The sequence below is a fragment of the Pseudophryne corroboree genome, chromosome 3 (genome assembly GCF_028390025.1).
Source record: "Pseudophryne corroboree isolate aPseCor3 chromosome 3, aPseCor3.hap2, whole genome shotgun sequence".
Classification (NCBI taxonomy): Eukaryota; Metazoa; Chordata; class Amphibia; order Anura; family Myobatrachidae; genus Pseudophryne; species Pseudophryne corroboree.
The window spans coordinates 9,271,615-9,297,167 of record NC_086446.1 but is presented as its reverse complement, the minus strand read 5'-3'; the positions used below and the strand labels follow the sequence as shown (position 1 = coordinate 9,297,167).

Genomic DNA, 25,553 nt, shown 5'->3' with positions numbered 1-25,553 from the left:
ACAATTTTAACCTCAGGCTTTACTCTTTTAACCTGTGGCCGCAAGAATAGGGACAAATGATCAGAGTTGCCGATATGAGGACAAGCGAAAGTCTCAAATGCTAAACTAAAATTAGAATAAACCTGATCTAGAGTGTGCGTACCCCTCGTGGGGACCAGCACATACTTATGAAATCTTGGCATAACTTTATTAAAATCCGCCTGATTAAAATCACCTGCCACAATAAAACATGCTTCAGCATAACTAGTCTGTAAAGAGCTTACAACATTAAAAAGAATCTCCAAAGCCTGATTAACATTCGCACTAGGGGGTATATAAACAGCAACAATAATTATAACAGAAATTTCCCTAGGCAAGTAAAAAGGTCTACACTTAACAATCAAATATTCAATGTCCACTGAACAAAAAGAATCAAGCAAAGTAGCATCGGCACACCATGAACTATGCATAAAAACACAGAGCCCACCACCCCTACTTTTTCCAGAAGACAGAGTCCGATCCGCCCTAAATAAAATTCTATCATCAATCGATACAGCTGAGTTCGGGACAGAGTCCTTTAACCAGGTTTCAGTAAAAATATATAATGAGCAGTACTTCAAATAATTCTTATTCGCGCAGGTTACATATAAATCATCAAGCTTACCAGCTAGTGATTGAACATTGGCCAGAAACAAACTAGGTATAGGGGGCCTCAGTGAATACAAGCTAAGTCTGGCTTTTATGCCAGCACGTTTCCCCCGCTTTTGCTTCCTCTCCCTCCTCTTTTGTCGTGACCAGCCAAAATTGGGGCTCCACATCCGATAATAATGATTATTCCCTTTTCTGGGACGCTGACTGCTCCCACCCCTTGAATCATAAGGGGAGTCGAAGCTGCTGTGATGACCCCGTCGGCTTCTCTAAGCTTGGGCAGCGGAAGCGCTGCAGCGCTGACCCTGGCGGCTTCTGTGAGGACGGGCAGTGGACGCGCCGCTGCGCTGATTTCAAAGGTTCCTGTGAGTACTGGCTCAGTGGGAGCTGCGGCGGGCGATCCTGTCGATCCTGTCCACAGGGCTGCAGAGGTGTCTATCCCTCTCGCTATTGGCGATGCTGCACTGATGGGTGTGGATGGGGGTTTCGAATTTAGCCCCCCCGGATCTGGTTCCTCCATTTCCCGGCCATCACGAATGCAGGACTGCCAGGAGTCTGTTCCCGGATTACACGTGAGAATGTCACGGTTACACGGTTCAGTCCGACAATGCCACTGCAGTGACTTATCTCAATCACCAGGAAGGCACTCACAGTCAGATGTGATAACTGGTTCCCTTCTCCTGTCTGTGAAAGTGTGTTGTTATGTGTACACCATGTCTGTGTTCTCTCTTGATCCTCTTCCTACTTTGGGTTTGTTACCAAAACTTACCTGCCTGAGCATGGAGGCGGGGTTATACCAAGGCATCTTGGTAAATTTGAAAAGCTTAACTGTTTGGTGCTCAGGACTTGATCCCACCACCTATAATCTTTGATGTTCCCCTGTGGACCATGTGGACCTCAAAGAAAGAGAGCGAAGAGGTAAGTCTACCATAACTCTCCTTTTTCTGTAGGTTCAGTGTGAAGATTTGTATGATAAGGTAGAAGACTTAAATGAAGAGACTTATGCGACTGATATAAAGGCAGAAGATATAGAGAGAGAAGAAGAGCTGTATGTGACTAATATAAAGGCAGAAGATATAGAGGGAGAAGAAGAGACATATGTGACTGATATAAAGGCAGAAGATACCGAGGGAGAAGAAGAGACGTATGTGACTGATATGAAGGCAGAAGATATAGAGGGAGAAGAAGAGACGTATGTGACTAATATAAAGGCAGAAGATACAGAGAGAGAAGAGACGTATGTAACTGATACGAAGGCAGAAGAAATAGATAGAAAAGAAGAGACGTATGTGACTGATATAAAGGCAGAAGATATAGAGGGAGAAGAAGAGACGTATGTGAGGGGTGATCAGCAGTGTAAGGAGGAGGAGATCCCTACAGATATCAGTACAGGTGAGTAATAAACACTTATTGCAGAAAAGAGTAAAATATTCTTCTTGCTCAGTCACTACAGCAATCTCTTATCCTACACCCTCCTCTGTCAGTACAAACTAATGAGGGAAATGTACCCAGTGGGGGAATCAATAGTCCTCAGCTCCTCTCAGACTCCTGCTTTTCCCCCTCACATCATGTCACTGTGTGTTACCAGCCCAGAGATCTGACCAGTCTCCTACCCACACACTCTGGTATATCTCGTACATTAGCAGCCATCAGACCCTATTATACTCCTGCTCTCCCCCTCACATCATGTCACTGTGTACCACTGCCAGCCCAGAGATCTGACCAGTCTCCTCCCCACACTCTCTGGTGTATCTCATACATAAGAAGCCATCAGCACCTATTATACTCCTGCTCTCCCCCTCACATCATGTCACTGTGTGTTACCAGCCCAGAGATCTGACCAGTCTCCTCCCCAAACTCTCGTGTATCTCATACATAAGAAGCCATCAGCACCTATTATACTCCTGCTCTCCCCCTCACATCATGTCACTGTGTGTTACCAGCCCAGAGATCTGACCAGTCTCCTCCCCAAACTCTCGTGTATCTCATACATCAGGAGCCATCAGCCCCTATTATACTCCTGCTCTCCCCCTCACATCATGTCACTGTGTGTCACCAGCCCAGAGATCTGACCAATCTCCTCCCCACACTCTCTGGTGTATCTCATACATAAGAAGCCATCAGCACCTATTATACTCCTGCTCTCCCCCTCACATCATGTCACTGTGTGTTACCAGCCCAGAGATCTGACCAGTCTCCTCCCCAAACTCTCGTGTATCATGCATCAGCAGCCACTATTAGACTCCTCCTCACATGCTCGTGAATATGATCAACTCAGAGATCTGCTGACAGTGCCTAGCGATCTCTGGTTACAATTCCTTAAATAAACACGATCCAATGGATGGTGGAACACTAGGCTGCTTCAGCAGCCGGTAGAGATAGTGCTTTGGAGGATTGGTTACAGCTGCAAACTGATGTACTTGATGAATAGGCAGAGAACAAGGTACCACAGGGACACACTGGAGAATAGTAGGAGTGCAATGGAAGACAGGCTAGCACTGAGATTGTCTCTGGAATTACTAGAGTCGGTGATGAGCCCAGCAGGACAAATCAGGTGTTGGTGCATTCGGTACCCAAGCACACGTGAAGAGCTCTGGCTGCAGTACAGCATACAGATGTTCACAGCAGTACAATACTTCTTGATGTCACAGAAGACATATATTATCAGCTTGTAACATATGCTGGATAATAACCTTAAGTAGATAATAATACTATTAATGAGCATCTAAAATACACGGCTTCTCTGATTATCGGCAGTCCCTTCACTGCATGATAATAGTGCCCACTTAGGGCCATGTAATTGTCTATTGTAAGGCCTCGTGATACACCCAGATTGAGGGCAGGCTTACCTAGGAGTCACATCCCGGGATCTACACGTAGAACTACAGGAACCGGCATGCTTTCCAAATGCTGACCCCATACAATGCCTCTCATAACTGCAAACAGTGATAGCTGCTCAATCAGTGAAAGGGAGGGGGTCACAAAAAAACAGAAAGGATGGTGCTTTCCCCCTGGTATCCTCCAGCACACTAAATGGTACTTGCAACAATACTTGAAAACTATACGGTAATAGAAATTCAGGGATAGTGCCCCAATATGCTCCACTGGCACAGTGACACTGTGCAAAATAAAATGGTGGCAGCTTTTTCATAATACTTGACCAGGAGAGCTACGTTAGTGAAGGGATGGAATGCCAGGCAGGATATTACAGTTATAGCCACGGCAAACACCAAGAGAAAAAATTGCCTTTCTCCGGCAGGGTCCACAGGTTATCCACAGGATAACAATGGGATATGATGAAGCGACAGCGGATCTGCACCAATCGGTCAAAGCTTTTCGGCCCCCATGTATTCTCGCCTCCGGGTCAGGCAAATCAGTTTTTTGTTTGGCGCGGCAGGAGCCGGACCATGGTCAGAGGGCTGCTGGGTTTTAGCAGCCCTAAGCTTTCTTATTTTATTTTTATAGCCTTACTATTTTTTGAGTGATCTTTCTAAAAAGCGTCTTATATTTACCTTAGAAAGAGTCGCTCCAACAACTCTCCGCTGGGACGCGACAAAGCTTACCCGCGAGTACAGTGCTGTTTCGGCGGGCGTCTGTGTTGGATATACTAGCAGGTCCAGCAGACGTTACCAGGCTGTGGCTGAAGCACGGGGAGAAGGTAAGGCATCGGTTCCACTTAGAAGTGGAGTACGGACACAGCACAAAGCGAGTACTGCGCATGCGCATTTCCGACCTATTCACACCACTGCGAAGAACCACTATGTGCGAATGGGTCGGAATGGCCCCCTAAGTATCTACCTTTAAGTATGAATAGTTAAATAAGTGCCTATTGCATATGAGTCTCTATACTATTACTGTTGTTTCTTACGCAATGCCTCTGAATACGGTAGATCTGGTTTAACATGATTCAGTAATATGTTCTCCTACATACTTGAAATGTAGTTGTAGTTGATGTGCTCATATTGCTTATTATACTTATGTATAACATGTGACTGACTGCTAGTGTGATTGCTGACTTTACTAGATAATTCTGCCAGTTTTGTTCTATTCCGATCCTCAATGCTGGTGCTTGGGTAGGGTCGGATTGTATGTTACTTTAAAAAGCTTAAAGTAATTACAGTCACAACTTGTGTAGCACACTGTGGAAGTGTTGATTATTTATCATGTTTAAGAGCAGCAAAGGTGAGGAAGATACACTCAAAGCAACACCAACACTCATATCATGTTTGTCTTGCAAAGCTGGGTTAACCTCTCAGGATCTGGTTCATGAGGGTTTGTGTGCAAATTGTTTTAGCTTTCACCAGGGGTTCTTGAAAAATACAAGGATTCAGGTGCAGGTTGATCCGCCTACGGCTATGTTTGCACAGACTTTATCCAGTATAGCTGAATGGATAATTCCTCCAAATCCTGTACAAGGGATAGGTTACACAATTAACCCTTACATGCAGCTTCCCACCTGTGGTTTATCATTTCCAGCTACAGTCTCTCAAAAGAAACAGGCTGATAAGCCAGTGGTAAGAAAATCTTCATTCTCACAGGCTACACATGATTCAGATGAGGATTCATCAGAGTATGAAAGCTCAATTAACTCTACTTTCTGGCATACGGAGAGGACGAGGAAGGTCTCAGCTCAGTGGATATAGCTGAGTTAATTAAAGCAATGAAAGCCATTCTATCCTTAGAGGATTTAGCAGAGCCTGTGTTAAAAACCAAGGCACCTGTGTTTAATCGTCCCAAAACAGTTAAGACTGAGTTTCTGGGGTCAGATTAGCTGACGGAAATTTTGGAAGAGGCTTGGGCTACGCCCAATAAGAAGTTTAGAGTTCCAAAAAAATGGAATTCCAATTATCCTTTTCCAGCTGGGGATTGTTTAAAAAGGGAGGTGGCTCCTAAATGTGATCCGATTAGTGCGGAAATCTACATTACCTTTGCCTTCAACATCATTAAATTATGTCACGGATAGGAAAGTGGATGGTTTTCTAAAAAACATTTTTTCCCTGTCTGGGGCAGTCATAAGGCTAGCCATGGCCTCAGCTTGGATGGCAAAGGCAGTGGCTGCCTGGGCTGATGCATTGGAGGGGGATATTTCAATACCATCTAGAGAGCAAGAATTCCATATAGCACATATAAAACAGGCTGCAATGTATTTGGAAGAAGCAGCTTTGGATATGGGTACTATTGCCTCCAGGGCATCAGCTTAAACAATAGCTGCTCGCAGAGCAGTTTGGCCACGTACGTGGAAAGCTGATTCAGAATCTAAGAAGGATTGGAATCTTTGCCCTTTTCTCGAAATATTCTTTTTGGTAAAGAATTGACAGATATTTTGGAGTAAGAAGCAGACTCCAAGAAGGTAAAGTTCCGGCTTTTCGGCCCTTTCGGTCTCAAGGAAAAGCTAAAGGAAAAAGTGATGGCAAGCAGTCCCAATACAACAAGTCTGGTAAGACTAAAAAACATTGGCCCTCATTCCGAGTTGTTCGCTCGGTATTTTTCATCGCATCGCAGTGAAATTCCGCTTAGTGCGCATGCGCAATTTTTGCACTGCGACTGCGCCAAGTATCTTTGCTATGAAGATAGTATTTTTACTCACGGCTTTTTCATCACTCCGGCGATCGTAGAGTGATTGACAGGAAATGGGTGTTACTGGGCGGAAACACAGCGTTTTATGGGCGTGTGGCTGAAAACGCTACCGTTTCCGGAAAAAACGCAGGAGTGGCCGGAGAAACGGGGGAGTGTCTGGGCGAACGCTGGGTGTGTTTGTGACGTCAAACCAGGAACGACAAGCACTGAACTGATCGCACAGGCAGAGTAAGTGTGGAGCTACTCTAAAACTGCTAAGTAGTTTGTATTCGCAATATTGCGAATACATTGGTCGCAATTTTAAGAAGCTAAGATTCACTCCCAGTAGGCGTAGGCTTAGCGTGTGTAACTCTGCTAAAATCGCCTTGCGACCGATCAACTCGGAATGAGGGCCGGCTTCCAAACCAGAAGATGAAGGGGACCTCAGGGTAGGAGGCTGACTTCTTCAATTTGCACAGATCTGGCAGCAGTCTACAACAGATGCCTGGGTGCAGGAAGCGGTATCTCTAGGTTTTGCATTCAAGAAGCACCCTCCTCAAAGGTTTATTTTTTGTACCAGCCCATCTCGGGTAGAGAAGAAGGCCAGGGCTTTGTTAGAGGCAGTTTACAAATTGCTTCAATCAGGAGTAGTCATTCCAGTTCCTCCTGCACAACGAGGACAGGGTTTTTACTCCAACCTGTTATTAGTTCAGAAGCCAAATGGGTCATTTCGGCCCATTCTCAATCTCAAGGTGCTGAACAAATACATTTGGGTACCTCGGTTTCACATGGAGATGTTACTGTCCATAATTTTGGCCATGGAGTCAGGGGATTATATGGTATCCCTGGATATACAGGCAGCTTACCTACATGTTCCTATAGCATTGTCCCATCAGCGTTATTTCAGGTTCGCTATCCTCCAACATTTTCAGTTCCAGGCCCTACCTTTTGGGTTAGCCACAGCCCTAAGAGTATTTACCAAGATTATGGTGGTTATGGCAGCTATCTCCGCCAGCAAGGGATAAGAATTTTCCCATACCTCAACGATCTTTTAATCCTGGCACAGTCACAGGAATTGCTCCTATGTCATCTGCAACAGACAATTGTCACGATCCGGGTAACTGGATGCCGTTTCCTGCCTGTTAAGCGTCTCCTAAGGTTGGCTCAGCGAGCCAGGGCCGGGCTATAGCTATGTCTTAGTTTATAATTCATGGGTATTGCCTGCAGCGCTGGTTCAGCGGCTCCCTTAGTGGGTACACTTATGGTGGTGTGGCGCTCTCAGTCCCGTCGCGGCTGTCACTGCCGCACCTGTGGTCTCCCGCTGGATGCGCGTCCTCTGTATGCCGCGGCCGCTGTTGTCATCTCTGTGGCTGCTGTGCGCGTCTGGGCGCGTGGAGTTTCTGCTGCTGCGGCCTCCACCCCCATTACCGTTTAACACATGGTCTCTGAGTGTTCCTTTCCCCATCAATCACCGTCACTGGGCGCAGCCATCTTGTTTTAGTCACGTGATGCTCTTCTCACCTATCTGCAGGGCTGCCGGAGCCTGAGCTTAATCGTTAGCCAATCCCTGCTATCCATCTGGTATAAATATCCTGTCTCAGCACCCAGAAGGTTGTCAGTGCTTCCATTGTCCCTCCAGCGTTCCAGTGTGCAGCTTGTCCAAGGACTCTTCTGTGAACTCTCCCTGCAGTATAGCCTGACTCCCTGGTAGTTCCTCTCTGTGGTGCAGCTCCAGTCCTCCTGTGCTGATGCTCTGTGGTGCAACCTGACTCTTTAGTTCCCGCACCCAGCTCTAGCAGAGTGTACAACTCCGGCTTCTAGCAGCCACTCCCTGGCAGTCCTCTGTTTCCACCATTCACCATAATAGTGGAGCATCATTCCAGCTTTACCAGCGATCCCTGGCATCACTTCAGCTTTACCTGCGATCCCCAGCCTCACTTAAAGCTTCACCGGTGACCCCCAGCATCACTCTCTTTCTCACCTGTGTTTCTACGTGTCATAAAACACTCCCATTTCAACTCCGGATTACTGGTCATTACCAGCTGTGATTCAGAGACTCACTTGTGACATTTATTGTTTGGTTGCGCATTCTTAACTTTTATAATTTAATAAAAACCCTCAAAGGTATCTCCTGTTGTCGTGGTCATGCCTTCGGGCAATTGGTACTACAATCTCAGCACATGTCTAGGAGTCCTCTCCTACCTCCTAAGTTCACGTACCCGTCAGCCCCTGCAACTGAGGCCTCCAGCTATCGACATCAGCCCTCAGTTGTGACAACAATAACGTGTCTGCAGAACCACGGATGGCTCATAAACTGGGCAAAATCGTCTCTAATTCCGTCACAGCGGATGACTCACTTGGGGGCTGTACTGGATTCAGGTCTGCAGAGAGTAATGTTAACTCTGAACAAGATATCCAAGGTTCAGTCAAGGATCCAGGATTTGCTACACAGTCAAACGGTATCCATTCATGCAGCAATGAGTGTGATGGGTTTGATGGTGTCAACTTTCGACATGGTGGAGTATGCACAGTTCCACTCGAGGCCTCTGCAGCAACTGATTCTTGTCAAATGGAATAGATTGTATCAGACGATGAAAACACAGACTATGGTACTTACTATAAAAGTAAGAAGGTCATTAGCCTGGTGGCTACAGACATCTGCACAAGGGGAGAGCCTTTTGAATATCAGATTGGGAAATTCTGACAACAGATGCCAGTCTCCAGGGTTGTGGAGCAGTGTCAGGAAGGTTGTGTTTCCAGGGGCAGTGGACCAAGGAAGAAGGTCGCCTGCCGATAAATATGTTGGAACTTCAGGCCATATACATGGCACTGGTTCAGGCAAAAGACATTCTTTGGGGAAAACCAGTCCAGATCCACTGTCACAATGCTAGAGCAGTAGCGTACCTCAACCATCAAGGAGGAACTCGCAGCCGAAAAGCGATGAAGAAGGTAAGGCACATACTGAAGTGGAGAAAAAGTGGGTGGTGAACTCTGGCGCAGGGAAAGTCTGCCCAATCAAACCCCTAAACCTGCCCAAACAACAGGTGAGAATCAATACAAAATGGAAAAAAGGGGGTATGATCAAAGGCGCCTGAATGGGTGGGAAGGGAAAAACGGGAAGGGATACAAGGTATACGAGGTGATTACTTGGATTATGACATAAGCAAAATAAATAAATATAATTAATTTCAACAATACTTGATGTATTCTTCAAACGGGTCTCAATCAGAACGTCCGTCTATGGTAAGAAGCCTCAATGGATATATAAAATAGAGAAAATAAAAGAAAGACCAATGTGTAGTATGTTTAAGAGAGTCTATAAAGCAGTGGTGTCCGGAAGATGGAGCCCTGGTGATTGGGGAACTTGATAGCAGAAAGGACAGGGTCTCACCACCAATTCTTTCAAGAGTAGGGACGTACCAAGACTCACAGTGAGAAAGATGGGAGAAAGCACATAAAGGTATCTTTATCTTTTTCTGATCGATGGAAGGTACAGCGTACCTCACTCACATGTACAGCAGAAGATTTCCTCATATAATGGTATCTTTCAAAAATGGATCCAACGAAATCGATTTCAATAAAAATGTTTCTTTTTAATGAATGACAAAAAGTCAATTTGAAATAAAAATAAAAACAAATACAGAAGCCAATGCGAAAACCTTATTTGTATGGTAACAGCGGGGGTGTGGGGAGAGAGTGTTGATAAACTCCAAAAACAAGAGGGTAATCCGGAATTCCCTCCTGTAAACAAACCCCCCGTGTACCTTACAGAGGTGATCAGGCTTAGGTCAATAAAAGAAATCCACTCTCAGCATGCACCTAGGGTAAGATACCATTATATGAGGAAATCTTCTGCTGTACATGTGAGTGAGGTACGCTGTACCTTCCATCGATCAGAAAAAGATAAAGATACCTTTATGTGCTTTCTCCCATCTTTCTCACTGTGAGTCTTGGTACGTCCCTACTCTTGAAAGAATTGGTGGTGAGACCCTGTCCTTTCTGCTATCAAGTTCCCCAATCACCAGGGCTCCATCTTCCGGACACCACTGCTTTATAGACTCTCTTAAACATACTACACATTGGTCTTTCTTTTATTTTCTCTATTTTATATATCCATTGAGGCTTCTTACCATAGACGGACGTTCTGATTGAGACCCGTTTGAAGAATACATCAAGTATTGTTGAAATTAATTATATTTATTTATTTTGCTTATGTCATAATCCAAGTAATCACCTCGTATACCTTGTATCCCTTCCCGTTTTTCCCTTCCCACCCATTCAGGCGCCTTTGATCATACCCCCTTTTTTCCATTTTGTATACATACTGAAGTGGGCAGAACTTCATCATCCAGCCTTGTCCGCAGTGTTCGTTCTGGGAGTCCTAAACTGGGAAGCGGACTTTCTCAGTCGACACGCCATTCAGGCAAGCGAATGGGCTCTACACACGGAGGTCTTCCAGACTCTAGTAAACAAGTGAGGGTTGCCAGAGATAGATCTCATGGCGTCCCATCTGAACAACAAAGTGCTCGCATACGGGTCAAGAACAAAGGATCCCAGAGCGATCTTTGTGGATGCCCTGTCTGTGAGATGGGACTTTCATCTGGCTTATGTGTTTCCTCCAATCACCCTATTACCCAGGGTGGTGAGAAAGATAAAGCAAGGAAAGGGTGCCGTTATTCTAATAGCTCCGGCTTGGCCCAGAAGGCATTGGTATACAGATCTGCAGAGGATGTCAATGCATGCTCCACTTCTGCTCCCTCAATGTCCAGACCTACTGATGCAGGGTCCTTGTTATCACAGACATCTGGATCGACTGTCTTTGACAGTGTGGCTTTTGAAACCTCTATCATGAAGTCAAGAGGATTCTCACAACATGTAATTCAAACAATGCTCATAGCAAGGAAACCTTCCTCCGCTCACATTTATCACCGAATATGGAAAGCCTATATTCATTTGTGCAGTGAAAGAAAAATGGACCCTAAATCTTTCAGAGTTTCCAGGGTCTTAGCATTCCTTCAGGCAGGATTGGATAAAGGTTTGAAGGTGGCTTCCTTGAGAGGGCAAGTGTCGGCATTGACTGTATGGTTCCAAAAGAAATTTGCCAACTTACAGGATGTACGTACTTTTTTCCAGGGAATGCTGCGCATTCAACCTCCATTTGTTCCTCTTACAGTGCCTTGGGGCTTAAGTTTAGTCCTGAAAGCTCTTCAAGTTGCCCCATTTGAACCACTTAAGAAAGTGGATCTTAAATGGTTGACAGCTAAAGTTCTCTTTCTACTGGCTATGGCATCAGCTAGAAGAGTATCAGATTTAGGGGCATTGTCATGTCATTCCCCATTTCTGATTTTCCAGATAAAGCAGTTCTCAGAACTAGATCTGGGTATCTTCCTAAGGTGGTGTCTAAGTTCCACCTTAATGAAGAAATTGTTGTCCCGGCTTTTCAGGTACCGGGCTTTTCTGCGGGCGATGCATCGCTGGACGTGGTCCGTGCCTTATGGATCTACTTCCATCGTACCAGTGCCATCAGAAAGACAGATTCTCTCTTCATTCTCTATGGATTTCACAAGAGAGGATGGCCTGCGGATAAGCAGACACTGGCAAGATGGCTTCGGATGACAATTTCAGAAGCATATTCTCAGGCTGATCTCCCTTTTCCGGCTAATGTGTCTGCTCACTCTACACGTAAGGTAGGTCCATCATGGGCAGCACAACGTGGCGCTTCAGCAGAACAGATATGTAAGGCAGCCACATGGTTTTCCATTAACACATTCATTAGACATTATCATTATGCCATGGATACCTTTGCCTCTCACGACGCTGAATTCGGGTGAAGGATTCTCCTGTCCAATCAGGAGCGTCCCCACCACTAAATTGCTTTGCGAAATCCTATTGTTATCCTGTGGATAACCTGTGGACCCTGCCGGAGAAATATACGTTATGGTAAGAACTTACCGTCCACAGTATCCACAGGGATCCCACCTTGATGTACCTGATTTGAGGATCCTTTTACTCACTAACCTCTTCCTTCTTGTACGGAAGGGTGTGCGTGTGTGTTCTTCTCGCCTGATTAGGGCTCTACATGATGCTCCTGCCTTGAGCTTTGGAATACAACTGATTTGCCGGAGGCGGGGATATATGGACGGGCCCGTTGCATGCTGTGAGGCCGAAAAGCTTTGACCGATTGTCGCTTCATCATATCCCATTGTTATCCTGTGGATACTGTGGACTTAGGAGAAATACCGTTATAAACGGTAAGTTCTTACCATAACGTATATTTTTTACAGCAACTCTTTCTGCAGCGGGGTACACTTTTTTCCACAGGGAATACATCGGGGTGTAGAGATGTGATCTTGATCCAGGCACCAACAGGTGAAAACTTTAGCTATCCCAGGATGCATTGTGGGGCCTCCTCTATAACGCCGCCTCCAGGCACTGTGAGCTCAGTATTCGAGTTGGTGCCTGTAGAAGCAAGTTCCTAACAGGAAGGCTGCGCTGGGCAGCCCTCAAAAAGCTTTCTAAGAAGACTTCAAGGGCCGCAGCGCTGTTAGATGTCAGAGTGACATTCAGCACTGCGGCTCCATCACCTCCCCAGCGGCGTTGCATGCTCCTGCAGCTCAGTTCCTGGGTACTTGGGGTGGAGACGCTCTGGCTCTAGGCACACGGTCACAGACGCTCTCCTGGTTTGCATGGCTGCTACGGGGAGTAGGTAAGAGGGTCTCCCAGGCGGGACCCGCTGCTAAATCGCATTCGGTTCGCAGTCTAGGGAGACTGACTGCGACGCTGGGGTGGACACTGTTACGCACAGGGACCCTACTATATCCACCAGGTCATAGGAGTACTGGTCGGGTGTACTAACGCCCAATTTAATAAGACTCCGTAGTATCAGGCGGTGAGGACCAGCATAGGGGAGACTGTGCTTGACCTGTAGCGCCTCCCCCCGGCCCAGGGCACCATCTCTGAGTAGATTTTCCTGCCCTTGAGCTTCCTCACACTCTCATTCACTCCCTGACTAAGAAGCTGGGTGCCAACTTAGGTATAGCTGCAGGTGGTCTCCGCGACTGCAGGGCAAGGTCTCCCTTGTAAAGCCGCTTGTAATCAGCGCTGTGACTTTACAAACACTGGAGTATTCTACATGTCTCTATACAGACAGCGTTAGTTAAGAAAAAGTGTACCTGTTACAGGATATATTGGCCCTCATTCCGAGTCGTTCGCTCGTTCTTTTTCATCGCATCGCAATGAAAATCCGCTTAGTACGCATGCGCAATATTCGCACTGCGACTGCGCCAAGTAATTTAACAATGAAGATAGTATTTTTACTCATGGCTTTTTCTTCGCTCCGGCGATCGTAGTGTGATTGACAGGAAATGGGTGTTACTGGGCGGAAACACAGCGTTTTATGGGCGTGTGGATGAAAACGCTACCGTTTCCGGAAAAAACGCAGGAGTGGCCGAAGAAACGGGGGAGTGTCTGGGCGAACGCTGAGTGTGTTTGTGACGTCAAACCAGGAACGACAAGCACTGAACTGATCGCACAGGCAGAGTAAGGTTGAAGTTACTCAGAAACTGCTAAGTAGTTTGTAATCGCAATATTGCGAATACATCGGTCGCAAATTTAAGAAGCTAAGATACACTCCCAGTAGGCGTAGGCTTAGCGTGTGTAACTCTGCTAAAATCGCCTTGCGACCGATCAACTCGGAATGAGGGCCATTGTACGAGTATTCTGATATATACCTCCGGTCTAGGACCGCGCTGTGTTTTTATATATATATATGCAGGCACACACAGTCGCAGTGACAATGCAAATAATTATTACATGACAATAAAACTGCACTGAACGAATATATATATATATATATATATATATATATATTCATTCAGTGCAGTTTTATTGTCATGTAATAATTATCTGCATTGTCACTGTGACTGTGTGTGCCTGTATCTGCTGTGTGGGTTTCACTTTGAGTGTTTCCCAGAGATCTATCACTATATTCTGTACCCTAAGGGTCTAGGGTGGTCATTCCGAGTTGTTCGCTCGCTAGCAGGTTTTAGCAGCAGTGCAAACGCTATGCCGCCGCCCACTGGGAGTGTATTTTAGCTTAGCAGAAGTGCGAACGAAAGAATCGCAGAGCGGCTACAAAATAATTTTTGCGCAGTTTCAGAGTAGCTTCAGACCTACTCAGCGCTTGCGATCACTTCAGACTGTTCAGTTCCAGATTTGACGTCACAAACACGCCCTGCGTTCGCCCAGCCACGCCTGCATTTTTGCTGGCACGCCTGCTTTTTTCCGAACACTCCCTGAGAACGGTCAGTTGACACCACTTCCTGTCACTCACTCTGCAGCTGCCATTGCGACTGAAAAGCTTCACTAGACCCCCGTGTGAAACTACATCGTTCGTTGTAATATTACGCCGCGCGTGCGCATTGTGCTGCATGCGCATAAGTGTCGGTTTTTTGCCCCATTGTTGCACAGCGAACGAATGCAGCTAGCGATCAACTCGGAATGACCCCCAAGGTGCGTCAGGGTCATTTATATAGTGCGTCACAGTATTTACTTATTGTGTGTATTCTACGGTGTACTCAGTCACATAATACAGGATTCATTCGCAGGTGTTGTGTACTGGGTACTCAGTCACATACTGTCGGATTTATTCGCAGGTATTATACTCTGTCTGGCTTCATCGTATTAAACCGCTCTGTGTTGCATTTGTGTACAATGTCTAACAGAGAGAGTGGTAAGTCTGTGGACGCTCCTGCATCATGCAGAGCATGCGCCAAGGCTTTACCAGAGGGGGAAGCTGTGTATGACGTCTGTGTACTATGTACCATACAGCTCCTAGTCAGTCCGCGGCTCCTGTAACCAATCAAGAGCCACCCCGGGGCTCGTTCTCAAGCCCACTGGGTACTCTAGTGGAATGCCTAACGCCCCTATGGGGCCACCTGTACCATTGCAATAGTCCCTATACGCAATCCGCTTTAGGCGGACAACCAGTCTAACCAGTTGCAGCAGTTGACTCTTTCTTTGGTTGGACAAAGATCTACCTCAGGTCACTCCTGTGTCTCTGGGTTATCTAAGCGGCTGCTTCTTCCTCACAATCCACAATTCTCTCAGATGTTTCATGTGAAGAGGAGGAGGAGAATACTGTCCTGTCAGACACTGAATCAAGCGTTTGACGAGGATTCTACGTTGCAAGTTGACGTCCCTGGTCTAGTGGTTGCTACTGGTCCTAGACATCACTGATGATGAGGATTCCATTAATGTCACCATGACAACTGATATGTTTAACCGGCAGAAGGTAAATATAAATCTATTACCCCATTCTGACTATTTGGTAAACATCAGGCAGGAACCCTGGTCTAATCCAGGAAACAAATTCCCTCTCCCCAAACGGGCCTCAGCTCGCTACCCTCTCCCAGCAGAGTTATGTAACAGAAATATTCACTGCGGTGGATTCTCGTGTCTCACGCCTTGCGGCGTCATCCACTCTGCCCATCACCACTGTCACTTCACTGAAAAACTGATAGATACGTGTGTGGAGGGATGCCTGAAATCTATTTACTCCCTGACAGGTGCTGTACATAGACCCACTATTGCCGCCTCCTGGGCTGCTAAAGATTTGAAAGTAGGGGTTCAGGCTTTAGAGGAAGAGCTGCCCGAGGATATATCTGACAATGCCAGACAATACATGTCTCACGTCACCACCGCCTCTTATTATAATCGAGAGGCATCCTCTGAGTCGGGTGTGTTGGCAGCCAAGGCGTTAACTACGTCTGTCCTGGCTCGCCGCATCATGTGGTTGAGGTCATGGTAGGTGGACCTGGATTCCAAAAAGACCTTGGAGGTACTCCCTTTTAGGGGAGACATCTTGCTTGGGACAGACCTACATAAAATTGTGTCTGAAATGGCGGCTGCTTAGACTGCCTTCCTCCCAAATACTAATCATTCTGCACAGTAGGCATTAGGGTACCACTTTTCATTCCTTTCGGCCTTCTTGGGACAGCAAAAGGTCAGGCGCACCCGAGACAGTCTCGTGCTACCAAAACCACAAAGCCTGGGGCAAAGCAGTCCTGGGCAGCCCGTCAGCCTGCTTCAGAACAAGACAAGCCTGCTGCATGATGAGGCGGGCCTCCCACCTGGGGGATCCCAGGGTGGGGGGCCGACTTCTACAGTTCACCCAGGTCTGGTTAAAGATCATTTCAGACGCATGGGTGTGGGAAGTTGTCTCTCACGGGTACACAGTCTCCTTCAAGAGACGTCCCCCTCGCCAGTTTTGCACCACGGTTATCCCTTCAGATTCACTAAAGGCGCAAGCTCTACCAATGGTTGTGAGTTCACTCCTGGATACAGGAGTGGTGGTGCCAGTATCTTTGTCACAGAGAGGCAAAGGATACTACTCGACCCGGTTTCTAATTCCGAAACCCAGTGGGTCTTTCCGGCCTATACTCAACCTGAAATCATTGTACAAGTTTGTGAGAGTGTCCCTGTTTCGTATGGAAACTGCGCTCAATTGTACTGGCCATGAAACCCACAGACTATATGGTATCCCTGGATATACAGGATGCATACCTGCATATACCTATTGCCATGTCGCATCAGCAATATCTACGGTTTGCTATTGGCAACATCCTCTATCAGTTCCAGGCTCTGCCATTTGGACTGGCTACAAGGTCATGGCCGTGATGACGGCTTATCTCCATAGCCAGGGGATCAGGATCCTGCCGTATTTGGACGACTTGCTGATCCTGGCATACTCCCACAATGTCCTTCTCAATAATCTACAACTGACAGTAAGCTTTCTACAAGCCCACGGGTGGCTCATCAAGTGGAAGAAGTCCTCGCTAGTCCCAGCTCAGAGCATGGGGCACCTGGGGGCACTCCTGGATACACACAGTCAACGTCTGTTCCTGTCTCCAGAGATGGTCCTGAAGCTTCAGAACAGGATAAGATGCTTCCTTTGTCGCCCCAGAGTGTCGATACACTCGGCGATGCAAGTTCTTGGCCTGATGGTGTCGGCATTCGACATCGTGGAGTACGCTCAATTTGCAGACGTTAATCCTATCCAAATGGGACGGCCTACCTCATCGGATCAGGTCTCATATGATCACTTTGACTCCTGAGGTTCGTTGGTCGCTGGCCTGGTGGCTTCAGGACCAGCAATTAAGCAGGGGCCGTCCCTTCTGGATCCCCAACTGGGTTCTGCTGACAACAGACGCCAGTCTGTGGGGATAGGGAGCGGTGTTGGAGCAACACTCTTTTCAGGTTCAGTGGACCAAAGAGGAGTTACTTCTCCAGATAAACATTCTGGAGTTGCGGGCAGTGTTCAATGCGTTGTCCCTTGCCCTGCCCCTAGTACAGAACAGGCCTGTTCAAGTACGGTCAGACAACGCCACCATGGTGGCATACATCAACCATCAAGGCGGCACTTGAAACCGTATGGCAATGTTGGAAGTGTCAAAAATCCTTCAGTGGGCGGAACGCCATCTGCCAGCAATATCGGAAGTGTTCATTCTGGGTGTCCTCAACTGGGAAGTGGACTTAGTCGCCAGGACGTGCACGCCAGAGAGTGGAGTCTTCATCCGGAAGTCTTTCAGCTCCTAGTGGACAAATGGAGCCTACCAGATGTAGACCTGATGGCACCTCGACACAATCACAAAGTTCCGGTCTTTGGATCAAGGACCAGGGATCCTCAATCAGCGTTCGTGGGCGCACTAACCACTCCATGGAACTTTTGGCTGCCTTACGTGTTCCTTCCAGTGTCACTCCTGGCCAGGGTACTGCGGACGTTCAAGCAAGAAGGAGGAATACTACTTCTAGTCACTCCAGCGTGGCCCAGACGGCATTGGTTCTCAGACCTGCAGGGTCTGTTGACAGAGCGTCTTCTTCTACTTCCTCAACAATCCGACCTAATACAGGGCCCTTGTCTCTATCCAGACCTGGCCAGGCTGGCTTTGACGGTGTGGCTCTTGAAGCTTCACTCCTAAGAGCAAAGGGATTTCTGAGGCGGTCATCCAAACTATGTTGAAAGCCCGTAAACCGGCATCTGCCCAGATCTATTACAGAGTCTGGAGTTTTTACTGCACCTGGTGTGCTGATAAGAACTATGATGTTCACAGATTCAAAACATCCAGAATCCTGGTTTTCCTGCAACAAGGCCTGGACTTAGGCCTTCATCTGGCCTCCCTCAAGGTTCACATATCTGCCTTGTCGGTGTGGTTTCAGAGAAAAATTGCATCTGTACCTGATGTTCATACATTCACTCAGGACGTATTGCGGATTCAGCCTCCCTATGTCCCTTCTGTGGCTCAATGGGATTTGTCTTTTGTTCTGAATGCCCTACAAAAGTCTCCATTCAAACCTCTTGAGTCAGTGGACCTTAAATGGCTTTCGGTTAAGGTCCTGTTCTTGCTGGTTATTGCCTCTGCCAGAAGGGTATCGGACTTAGGCACTTCATCCTGTCGTCCACCCTTTCTGATATTTCATTGTGACCGAGCAGTTCTTCGAACTCGTCCCGGTTATTTACCTAAGGTGGTATCATCTTTTCACCTTAACCAAGAGATTGTGGTTCCGGCCTTCATCTCTTCTGACTTGTCCTCCATAGAGCGGTCTTCGGATGAGGTAAGGGCTCTTCATATATATGGAGAGGACTGCCTCTATTAGGAGGTCAGATACCCTTTTTGTACTGTTTGGTTTCCACAAACGTGGCTGGCCTGCGAAGAAGCAAACCTTGGGCAGATGGATTAGAATGGTGATTGCACAAGCCTATTTGGAGGATGGGTTCCCGATTCTACTCGGTCTGTTGGACCTTCTTGGGCAGCTCGCCGTGACACGTCCGCAGAACAATTGTGCAAGGCGGCTATGTGGTCCTCAGTGAATACGTTCATTAGGTTCTATGCCTTTGATACTTCCGCCTCCCAGGATGCTTCTTTTGGACACCAGGTTCTCATGCCTGCTAAGGCGCGTCCCCTCCCTTGAGGATCTGCTTTAGGACATCCCCAATGTATTTCCTGTGGAACACAGTGCACCCCGCTGCAGAAAAGGAAATTTATGGTAGACTTACCATTGTTAAATTTCTTTTTTGCGAGGTACCCTGGGTTCCACTGGGCACCCACCCTTCGCGCTCAGCTTCTATGCCAAACCCTTTGCGCTTAGCTACTATAGGTTTGGCATTAGCCATTACCCTTCTATGGGTATGGCATTAGCCGCTGGTCCCTTCTGTCCTGAGAACGTGGTTCTATGTGACTAACATCTACCGTCTCTTTTACCTGCTTCTGCATTGGACTGGTTAACAAAACTGAGCTCCAGTGCCTGGAGGCAGGGTTATAGAGGAGGCCCCACAATGCTTTTTTACAGCGACGATTACAATATACGATTTACAATATACACGAATAAACTTGCTGTCTCAGGTAAGATGACGCATAATCAGAAGTGAGAAATCAGACTGGATCAACAGAATGTGTCCCCTGTCATCATGCGACGGCAATTGAGATACCCATGTCATTTGTACACTCTAAAATCCAATTCTGTTATTTGATAGGGCCTAAGTCCGTCTTGACAGTAAGGTCTATGATAATATTACTCCTCCTGTAACAGAAAAGAGGTGGTTCACGGTGTATCAGACCAAGAGTTTCATCATTGAAAAATAATGTTTCATTACTGTCCTGAGTATGTTTTGAGGCAGTGGAGTGAGTGCTAGAAAACCCCCACTCTATCAGTTTGTTTAAGCTTAGATGTCGATGTTACTGCTTGTCATCTGTCCATGCCAGAAAACCCCACTCTATCAGTTTATTTAAGCTTAGATGTAGATGTTACTGCTTGTCATCTGTCCATGCTTACTCACTTGCCGGGAATGATGCGACTACACCAGGCTGTGCTTTCCCCGACATGGTCGCATCTGATGCGACTGGTCAGAAAGATCCCTCTGAGGCTGCAGGAAGCTTCCACCAATTGCTGCTCTCAGAGTGACCCCAGTCCCTCTGTGCCCCCCCCCCCCCCACCCCCCTTCAGTTCTGGGAAACTGAAGTTGCGATGGTCATGATGTTTCGATGATCACAGTGTTCCAACCATCAATGTTTGTACCGATGTTTTTTGGGGGGAAATGATTTTTTTTTAATACTTTTTTTTTTAATAGAAAATTGTATTGGACATACTTAAAAATAAATGTTCTTAACCTATTTCAATCCTAAAAAAGACCCAATCTGAGTGTTTTAAAAAAAAATATATTTGTTAAGCAATGGAACATCCGCTACTTGATAACCTCATTGGAGATATTTCTCTCCCATTTCTTGCAAAACCTTCAGTGATATACAATTATACAGACCTTATAATAAAGAGTGCAGTCATAGAGCATGTGACAGACATTTCATGCAAGTATTATTATTAGGAACTAAGAGTAATCATTTAATAAGTTGAACTCCATTAGCCATGACAGGCAGGGCTGCCACCAGAAGTTGTGGGGCCCGGGACTGACGAAATAGACAGGGGCCCTCCCTCCCCCCAAAAAACAGCTTCTGCCGCACTGCTCCACCTCTATGTGATGTCATACATTGTGACGTTACATATAGATGGAGCATTGCGGGCCTACAGGAATGGTTCACAGAGAGCAGATAAGGCTTGTTTTAAGAAGTCTTCATTCTGCATCAACCCGCTGTTGTTTCACAGCCTGGTGAAGCTCTACAGGTATTAGCGGTAGGAGCAAGGAGTGGGCCCCGCTTTCTGTAAGGACCCGGGACACGAGTCCCTACAGTCCCCCCCTGTTGGCTGCCGTGATGACAAGTGATTATATAACTGCTAATATTATTGTGATAAGTTTTATTTGGGAATAGTACAGTGTGTGTATGTGCAATTTTTTTATATTAACTTAATGATAGAGAATATTAAAATTAATTTCCAAGCCAGTTCCCACATTTTTTTCAATTAATTAATTAATTAATGGAAGTCTGTTTTTTTTTTTTTTTATGTAAATGTGTATTTTATGTGTAGCACAGCTCCTAATGTCATCACCTTTAGTTTATCCATTTAATGGTAATTCTGGGGCATTTAACCATAGACTTTATCGGAAAAGGAAACTTCATATGGAGTAACAATAGTACCATATATTTTATTTCCAGCAAATGGATGGAACAGCCGGAATGTCTCCGAGAAATTTCCCATGCAGTCTCCGGATTGGGAAATTGACAACATCACACGAGATTCTCCAGGAAAAAGACCAATTATACATCCAGTACCACACACTGCATGTGTGTCATCTGATCCCACTAATCATGGGGAACGTTCTCCTGATAACTCAGATATTGCAACTTATAATACAGCATTTAGTTTAGATGAAATATTTCCCTGTTCTGTAGCTGCCAAATGTTTTACACAGAACACAAGGCTGATTACCCATTCGTTAGATAGGGCAGCTGAGAGTCCATTTTCATGTTCTGAGTGTGGGAAATGTTTTACGCAGAAATCATGTCTTGTTAGACATCAGAGAACTCACACAGGTGAGAGGCCATTTCCATGTTCTGAGTGTGGGAAACGGTTTACATACAGATCACATCTTGTTGTACATGAAAGAAGTCACATAGGTGAGAAACCATTTACATGTTCTGAGTGTGGGAAATGTTTTACACAGAAATCAGATCTAGTTACACATCAGAGACGTCACACAGGTGAGAGGCCATTTCCATGTGCTGAGTGTGGGAAATGTTTTACAAAGAAGTCAGATGTGGTTATACATCAGAGAAGTCACACAGGTGAGAAGCCATTTTCATGTTCTGAGTGTGGGAAATGTTTTACACAGAAATCAGCTCTTGTTACACATCGAAGACGTCACACAGGTGAGAAGCCGTATCCATGCTCTGAGTGTGAGAAATGTTTTATACAGAAATCAGATCTTGTTGCACATCAGAGAATTCACACAGGGGAGAAGCCATTTCCATGCTCTGAGTGTGGGAAATGTTTTACACAGAAATCAGATCTTATTAAACATCAAAGAAGTCACATAGGTGAGAAACCATTTCCATGCTCTGATTGTGGAAAATGCTTTACACAGAAATCAGCTCTTGTTACACATCAGAGAAGTCACACAGGTGAGAGGCCATTTGCATGTTCTGTGTGTGGGAAATGTTTTACACAGAAAACAGATCTTGTTACACATCACAGAAGTCACACGGGTGAGAAGCCATTTCCGTGTTCTGAGTGTGAGAAATGTTTTATACAGAAATCAGATCTTGTTAGACATCAGAGACATCACACAGGTATGAAACCGTTTATATGCTTTGAGTGTGGGAAATGTTTTACAGAGAAATCAGCTCTTGTTAAACATCAGAGAAGTCACACAGGTGAGAAACCATTTATATGCTCAGAGTGTGGGAAATGTTTTACACATAAATCAACTCTTGTTAGACATCAAAGAAGTCACACAGGTGATAATCCATTAACATGTTCTGAGTGTGGGGAGTGTTTTACAGAGAAAGCAGATCTTGTTACACATCAGAGACATCACACAGGTGAGAGGCCATTTACATGCTCTGAGTGTGGGAAATGTTTTGGAAACAAATCAAGTTTTGGTAGACATCAGAGAAGTCACAAAGGTGAGAAACCATTTCCATGTTCTACATGCGGGAAATGTTTTACACAGAGATCAGATCTTGTTAGACACGAGAGAAGTCACACAGGTGAAAGGCCATTTCCATGCTCTGAGTGCGGGAAATGTTTCAGAAACAAATCACATCTCATTACACATCAGCAACTTCACACAGGTAAAAAAAACATTTCCATGTTCTGAGTGAGTAATCAGATTTCACTCATCCGAGACATCTCATGAAAAAAAAACATTTACATTTTTAAAGTGTGGGAATTTTTATACACATAAAAGCTGATTTCACATCTGTAAATTTGCAGGAAAAAAGCAATGTCCATGAACTAGTAAACCTGAAAAGAGGTTGTAACAGCATTCTAACTATTCCAGGCAGATAATAAATGTTATAATCAAATTTTCTTACACATCAGAAAGCTCACAGACGAGAAATAATTTCTGTGTACTGAATGTGGAAGTTTTTAATATTAAGAAGTCTGATTTTGTTAAATGCAAATTTGCATGAAACATAATTGCATTTATACTTCATATATTGACTGAGATTCATCATGAATTGTTTTTAATTAAATTTAGACCACATTCTGTTTATACGCGTGTTTTTTCCCTCTTACATAAAATAAGCAAGAAATTTTATACTTCCATATGTTGAGTTGGAAACCTTTTTGGGATGTAGTCAACTCAAGAGTGAGACGTACCAGTGTACGTATGTACACCTGAAGGCAGTCTACTATATATAAATGGCAGGTTTTTCTGCCTGGCTCCTTCACTTTCTAGCCTCTGACATCATCATCATGGGTGATTTCACTATCGCTATTGATAATCCACAATCTGCTGCTCATGCCTCCAATCTGCTCTCTCTAACCTCCTCTCTCGGCCTCTCCCAATGGACTGACTCCTCTACTCATGAGGAGGGCCACCGCTTTGGTCTTGAATTCACCAGACTATGCTCAGTTCCTGAATTCACTAACACCCCTTTCCCTCTCAGATCACAACCTTATCACCTGCATGCTCTCCTCCAATACTTCAAACGAAATCTCACTGAATCCTCTAATCCTCAAACTTGCAGAAATATCAATATTATTAATTTTCAAGAATGTTCTACCTCTTTGTAACAACTGCTCTCACCAATACTTGCATTCACTTCTGAGATGGTTGTATCACACCTGCACCAGACTCTAGAAATAACCCATCACACTCCATGTACGCCTAGATGTCAACCGTGGCACTCTAAAGTAACAAGACCACCTACAAAAACTCTCATGTAAAGTTGAACGTCAGTGGCGTAAATCTCGTACACAACGTGACTTCCTCACATGTAAGACCGTCTACCACTTTTATCGGAATGCCCTAGACTCTGCCAAACAATCATATTTCCAATCTCTCATCTCTGCTCAAGCCTCTAACCCCAAGCAACTTTTGAATACATTTAAATCACTTCTTATCCCTCCCTCACCCAACCCACCAGCTACTAGCAATGCGCAAGATCTCGCTTCCAACTCCAAGGAAAAGATTGATAAGATCTGAGATGGAATGGCATGCTTTGCCTCAGCCAGTGACCTACTCAATTCCCTACCTGAACCTTCTGGTACAGATGTAGCCACGCTCATCATGGCCACATCTGCACTAAACAAGCGCTTGGTGCGGCTAGGCGTGTCTGCACCTAGCCGTGCCAAGCTGTGGCATTTGTATGCGTGTCCCAAACGTGCACACGGTCGCTCCTAACAAGGCGTGATCGCAGCAAGATGTAGCTACAAATGAAGATGACGTATCAACACTCTTCTCACCCTGCTACTCTTCTACCTCTCCTCTTGATGCTCATTCCAGCCTTAACTAAGATCTGTAAACTCTCTACTGGTATCTTCACTGTTCAAGCATGCAGTGATCATTCCCATTCTGATAAAACTACTGTCTCATCTCCGAGCTCCCATGCCTCTCGCCTCACAGCTTCCTAACTCACAACTTATTGGACCTAATTAAGTCAAGCTTTCATGCCCAACACTCCACAGCAGAGCTGGCCAAACCAGTCCTTGAGATCTACCAACAGTTCACATTTTCCAGACCACCTAGTTTATGCACAGGTGTAGTCATTACTAATTAAGATGTGCTGCATTCATTCCTAACTGACTATTCTACAGATCTCCAGGAGGCCTGGAAAATATGAACTGTTGGTAGCTCTCGAGGACCGGTTTGGCCAGCCCTGCTCCACAAAGACCGCACTAAAGTAGTGAATGATCTATCTGGTCACTGCGAAGTTCTTCATTATGAAGAGCACATTGCTTTCCTCAGTTTTATTGATTTGGTAAAAAAAAATTTAAAGTATCATCGAGCTTCAGCGGACTCTATAAGGCTACTGCAGCTGCAATTATTACCAGGTGGATTTTCCCAGGTGATTAACAATTTGGTCCTAGAGTGTCTGTTTTTTCTTTTTTGTAGGGGGATTGGGGGTGGAGAAAAGAGGACAACCTGTCCATCAGACACCACTCAAAATCCCGGCGGAAATAATGGGGAACTGAAGGTCCTCCAGGTACAAATTGTACATGGTTTTTCTGAATACCACAAGAAATATCCTGGAAAATAAAAAACACCTGATAATAGATCTCAAAACATGGCCTTTGTATGTGCAACGTGTTAATTGGTATCCTGGTCCCTGTAGTGTAACACAATAAAGATGCAGTGAGGAGCTTCAGGAGATAAAACCAAATGGCCATCCAGTGAGCCTATACAACAGCAAAGTGTACATCAAAACTATACAAACTGATCAGCCGTGTTACAAGGAGAACATCTGGCCCAT

General features: G+C 45.6%; 1 protein-coding gene across 1 annotated transcript in view; it reads left to right on the top strand.

Annotated features, from left to right (window-relative positions):
• Positions 1 to 25,553, top strand: part of LOC135057023 (zinc finger protein 271-like) — a 215,022-nt gene that overhangs the window by 26,775 nt on the left and 162,694 nt on the right. The window contains exons 4-5 of the mRNA XM_063962886.1: positions 1,578 to 2,019; positions 21,288 to 22,925. Of these exons, the coding sequence (XP_063818956.1) occupies positions 1,578 to 2,019; positions 21,288 to 22,925 (2,080 nt within the window). The remainder of the gene's footprint in view (positions 1 to 1,577; positions 2,020 to 21,287; positions 22,926 to 25,553) is intronic.